This window comes from Tupaia chinensis, unplaced genomic scaffold (assembly GCF_000334495.1).
Source record: "Tupaia chinensis unplaced genomic scaffold, TupChi_1.0 Scaffold000340_1, whole genome shotgun sequence".
NCBI lineage: Eukaryota > Metazoa > Chordata > Mammalia > Scandentia > Tupaiidae > Tupaia > Tupaia belangeri.
The window spans coordinates 237,279-243,351 of NW_006159834.1; the positions used below are offsets into that span (position 1 = coordinate 237,279).

Genomic DNA, 6,073 nt, shown 5'->3' on the forward strand with positions numbered 1-6,073 from the left:
AGTCCTGCAACATCAGTCTCCCCAATCCCATGATTGTCATGACAGCAGCATTCTACCCCACTCCAATCCTGTTCCCCAGAGAAGAGCACCCATGAGGTATTGCAAATAATGCTTTCTTCTTTTTTCAGCAAAGGCCACAAATAAAAACCAGGAATGAGTAGTAGACATTTCTGTATTTTGGGTTTTAATGCTGTTAGAAATGCCCTGAAAGCTCTCCCTAGATGTCTAAAAAGTCCCTTTCCCAACTCAAGCACAGAGCATGATCTATTTAATACGATTTTGTGCTTATCGCCAGAAGGTGATCATCACTAATTTGTCTTTGAAGTTGGAAAGAGAGATGACAAGTTGATTTCTTGTGGATTTTGCTCTAAAATTATACCTTCAGGCACTTAAAGCCTCTTTATCCAAACTGAATAGCTACTTAATAAGGGCCCTTTATAACCATTCCAAAATGTACTTTCAAAACAAAAGTTAGAAAGCTCCAGAATCCATTCTCAAGAAGGATCTGTTTCTGTTCAAAACCTGTCCTGACCTTTTTGTTGAAGAAGAACAAAATAATGTCGTAACAAAAACACAAGTGGCTGCCAACGGAAGAGAGGGGGGAAAAAAAGTTCCTGTAAGGGACTGAAACAATAAATCTCCTCTCTGCTGAACTCCCAAAGGGAGTGTGTGTATTTCCTCCCGTTCTTTATCAGAGCCCCCAAAATAAGTAGGAATGGGTAGTGGCTGTCCACAAGCAGTATACCTTTTCCATTTGCTAGTAAGGGCCTTCCAGGCTGAGAGGGAGTTGTCTCTGCCTGACTCTGGAGAGAGAAGTCCCTCAGACCATCCAGAGGCACCATGGAACTGCTTCAAGTGACAATTCTTCTTCTTCTTCTGTCTCATCTCAGCAGCAGTGAAAACCACACAGGTACCATTTTCTTTTATTCTCCTCATGAGTCTCATGATGTGGATTAGAAACAAGTAGTAGCAGGGCTCTCTGCCTCAGTTTACCTTCAGGCACTTCCCCTGGGAACTTCAGTGCAGCGGTTCACTTTGCCAGCTGAGCATGCGAACATCGCCTTGCGGCGCATGGAGAAGGCTTCCCTGAGAGGAAATTTGCTTTCACAAAGGGAACTATTTGCTAGGGCAGTTGCCTTCCAGTGTATTTGGTGGAATCTTAAAGGTACTGGGAATGCGCAATGGCCTTTTTAGAGAATGAAAACATCTGGGGATAGAATGAAGGTTAAAAATGTACCATTGCTCTCTACTAAGATTATCATGCATGGGTGAGAGGCTGTAATCAGAAATACCGCATTGCAGATGCTAGCCTGTATTTGTCCCAACTGTCTCTCAGCTCTGATAGATAGAGAGGCTGGGTAGGAAAGTGAATCTTACTACGTGCAGAGTAAACAGAGGGAGAATCATTTGATTAAGATTTATGGACTTTTGCTGCAGAAATATGCGCATTTCTAAACACATGCATACTACGTCTTGCATGATATTTCAGGACTTTATAGACATGAAAATGCTACACATTGGCTGCAGGTTAAGAAACTCAAATAAAGGACATATATGTATATACCTGAGCCTGATTATACTAATGACTAGTTGCAAGAAATGATCACGTTTGACTTTTAACCCTTTTGGGATGATTCAAAGTAAACAATTAGGAGTAATCCATATTTAGTAGGCTCCTACCCTGTCCTGGGTTATGCAGGGAATACAAAAATGAGTAAGACACTATCTTTTTTCCACAGTGGCAAATGTCCTAAAAATGGGAGGAACAGCATGTGACTTGAATACAAGACAAATTTAATAACAGTGTAAACCAAAGTACAAGCTATCATAAAAGAATTTAGTTGGGGAAAACTGATTTTTCACGACGAGGGCCCTGGGGAAATAAACTCGATTCTAATTGTATTGTATTTGTGCTCTTTTCAAAAGTTTGAAACCTATAAAATGTATACTGATGAAGTTTAAAAAAAAAAGTCAGCACATTCCTCCTTGAGTAACATTTACCAGTAACGTCTCAAAATACCTATGGAAAATCAGGAAATCAGTATACATTCTAAAACACTTAAAATCACATATTCTTGCTTACCATGTGTCTTGGAATGTCCCGAGTTAAACTGCAGCAGGTAAGAAGGCAAGAAAAGCCATTTAGAAGAGTTATTCAAACTGATTTTTAAAATAAGGACTATTTATGAAGTGCCGCAGAAGTCAATACAGCAGCTTATAAGTAACATCAGTATGCACGGGAAAGATTGCTAGACATTCCCAAGCCAGGAGAAACACTGCTCACAAATACATGCCAGTTAATATAAATTCCGAAAGTCTGGGCTAGAATGCTTGCCGTTCCAGGTCTGCAAGCATCAGTGAGTACACCGCTTTGCTGGCATTGTTAAACTCTAGATGGATTACATGTCCTTCTGAAAGCAAAATAGAAAGAGATCAATAAGTGTGGTCTGCAAAAGCTGGCCAAGAAGAAGGCATGAAGGTCAAGGACAACCTAGATTGCCGGGCAGATTTTTCTATTTTGGCCATTTTGGGAAAATACTAGTCTCCTTTATTTTACTGGCGATGAGCCCAGGTTCTCTGTTAGCGGTGTCTTCTCTCTAATGAACCGTTAACCTAGGTAAAACCAACGTTCCCATTTAAGTAGAGACAATAGCTACATAATAACTATCTCCTTCAACCTCTGCAAACAGCCTACTCATTCATTTATGGTCATATGAAGTAATTTCCCATTTAAGCAGCGACAATAACAACTATCTCCTTAATCTCGACCAATAGCCTACTTGTTACATATAGCCAGATCCCCGCGAAACTCCCTCATTTACTTAGAAGCGAAAGCCACAGCTCAGGAGCATAACTTGATCATCCAAGTGTTGCCTAGGAGGATTCAGAAGAGATTTTCCAACTCCGTGTCTGATTTTGTTACACCTGGTTTTCGCTGTGTTGTGTTTTTCCTTCCCAGATTGAGCACAGGAAATGAAGCATTTCCTACACTGATTTAGTAAGTTCTTTCTCTTCTACCAGAAACACGTTCGTTTCAGAGTGTCACATTTCCTAAATGTGGAATGATTAACACACTTCAGCAACAGAGTTGATGACTCGGGTGAAGACAGAGGCATTTCATCTGCCTTAAATTCCCAAGTTTTCAGGCAGATTCGTGCTTTCCCACATAGTAATTTAGCTCCAGAAAATGATCTTTTAGAGAAATTGACTACTTTGCTTTTCCTTTTGATATTTTTTCTTTCAGTCTCAGATTTAAATACATAATGGGTTGTCTGGAAAGCCATGACACATTTTTGTATAGAAAAACAGAAAAATGCGCCGTGACTTTCCTGACAACCTAATACAATATAGGCTTGTGCTCTTTGTGAAGAATCAAGGGACTCTTTCTACATGGACACAAGTCACTTTTCAGTTGGCTTGTGGTATAATATTTTGTAATCTCCAATTCAGAATGCTCTTCTATTGAATATGTATGGAAGTTCCTGAAAGGGAACTGTCATTCTTTTCTAGGTTTCTAAATTATATTTAAAACTGAACACACCCCTACAGTGGCTTTTAAACCCCTTTGGCTTCTAAGTTTAGATCAATAAGCTTTTGACTGTCAAGACTGAGAGAAGTTAAATGAATAATGATTCCAAGAAAAGGGAGGCCCTGAAAACAATATGTATTTACTCTTCAAGTGCTGTTTGCCCTTTAACCTTACATTAATTTAAAAAGGATTAATATCTTTTAAGTATTTGCAGACGGGAACAAACACCATTTTCTTTATTCACTGGTATCTGAAGAAATATTTATTTTCTTAGAAAAATTTATTTGTTAGTGATTGTGCATTCAATTTCATGAAATAAAAACTGATTGAAAACACTGTAAACAGACACTATGCTAAACACTATAGGTTTATAGAGATGAATAAGATTCAGTTCTTGCCCTAGAAGCTGGAGAGGGAGGAGGTAAACTAAGTTATTATAAGTTGGATTATTTTGCAGGCGATTAAAGAGGTAATTAAAGAATAATATGAAAAATTCAAAGCTAGCCTGGTTTTGAGTACAGATATATCAGAAAAGCTTTCATATAGAAGTTGAAATTGTGGTGAGCTTTCAAAGTTGAAAACCAAGAGTTTCCATATGGATGAAATTTCTTGAGTAGGAATATTGAAATATCTGCGTATTCTAGTCTAGAAATGTAAAGAGGCCACATGTCAGGCATTATCAAGTATTAGGAAATAAGTTTGAAAATAAGGCTCCAGGAAATACTGAATATCAAAATGAGAGATATTGACTCCTATAATGAACTCATTTAGAGCCCGTGGACGTGTTTGAATAGGGAACTATATGGTCAGGGTTATAAACTGGGAAGACTCACCTGTCAGCACAGTATAAACTGGATGATTGGAGTCAAGAACGGTCAAGTTAAAGGAGTAGTTCAACTGCCACTGCAGGTCTGAGAATCCATCAATAAAATGAAAATAAGGGTCTGAGAAGCACAACGAGCATGATTTGACGTATTATTGACTAACAATGAGGAAGAAGGTGACCAAAATGTGGAGACAGGGTTATTTGAATAGTAGAAGGAGGGAAGTGGCTTAAGAACAGAAGAAAAGATAGAAGGAGACAACTTAGGGAGAAGAATGAGGTTTGATGGTTGACATGGTGATTCTGAAACCCTGACTCTGTTAAAGCAGAAGTGGCGAGTGATAAGTAAAAATTGTCTGGTGCATAGTTGGGCCACCTGGACATGAAGAGGAAAGTGAGGAGTGATGTTCTATAGACCCAATGCCAAAGAGTTCTTAATCTTGCCCTCTGTAAAATAAATAACCTAGAGAAGCCATTCCTTTCTCTTCCAGATGTCACATTTCCAACTTTCTATGGCATTTACATTCCAATTTTGTCGTAGTTATTTGTGTAAATGTCTTATCTTCTCTACTACCCCTCCTCTCCTCTATAAACACCTTGAAAGTAGAAGTCATAGTAATTATTCTAAACACGTGATAAGGATATAGCTAGCAACTGAATGTGGACATAAGTGAAATAGTTGCCTTGTTATTTTCATCTTTAATTTTGTCCTACAACACTCCCGTAGCAGTTTACCACCTTGTCCTTGTGAAAGGGTTATGGACAGGTATGCATCACAGTTATAACCAAGGTATAAGTGGATTATTTTGATTCTAATCTATGAAAGGGGGCACCAAATATAAGGGAAAAGGCTTCATGTCACAGGTCAGCCCGTTCTCACACCCAAGCAAGAAGAGAGATGGCATGAGTAGATGGACAGCATAGTAGTAGGTAATGATAATTTACAACAAATCTGGGAAATTTCTCATAACCGTTGGGAAAAAGAACACCTAAGTAGATATGGCTCTACTTTTCCTTTTTTAGTGTCAAACACTTGAGGCTGTACCTTTTCTTAGTTAGAAATGTTCAAGAAGATACTCTATTCTCAGTTAACTTCTTAAAAATACAAAATGACTTTTTTAGAAAAGCGAAGTTCACAAAAAGAAAAGTTAGAAGAGTTGTTTACTTAAATATCACACATTCTTACTTCCTGTGTTATTTTAGGCAACATGAGCTGTTTCAGAGATCATTCTGCTTAGTACTTCTTCATCTCCAATAGATGATCTATCATAGAAAGTGTAAACCAATACGAAAAAAATCCAACGGGGAAAGTATTTAGTCCCCAAATGACTTCTTTTTAAAAAATATGTATTTATTTACATAATTTTAGTTGTCATTATTATTATTTAATTTGATGAGAGAAGGAGAGAGAGAGAAAGAGCGAGAACAAGCCACTAGGTTTGAGACTTGAACTGTGGTCGGCCATGTGGGAGTCCAGCATCTTCACCACCATGCCACCTACCAGTCCCCCAAACTATTTCTTTAACATTCTTTTTTTACTGCTCATTTTTAAATGTTCTACCTAAAACTGGAAGTGATCATTCTACAATTCCTGTTTTCAGGAGATTCATAACCATTGTCAGAAACAAATTCTCCGTCAAGTCTCCTTTGTGGCTTATAATTATTCAGAAAAATGAGGAAAAGGATGCACATTTGAGGGTTTCAGAAAGCTATTTATTTAA

At 38.0% G+C, this 6,073-nt stretch overlaps 1 protein-coding gene across 2 annotated transcripts in view; it reads left to right on the plus strand.

Annotated features, from left to right (window-relative positions):
• The first annotated feature begins 670 nt into the window (after positions 1-670).
• Positions 671-6,073, plus strand: part of EMCN (endomucin) — a 72,710-nt gene continuing 67,307 nt past the window's right edge. The window contains exon 1 of one of the 2 annotated variants that reach the window (XM_027773317.1): positions 671-910. In XM_027773317.1, the coding sequence (XP_027629118.1) occupies positions 841-910 (70 nt within the window). In that variant the 5' untranslated portion in view covers positions 671-840. The remainder of the gene's footprint in view (positions 911-6,073) is intronic. The other variant, XM_006152156.3, reaches the window with a different exon arrangement.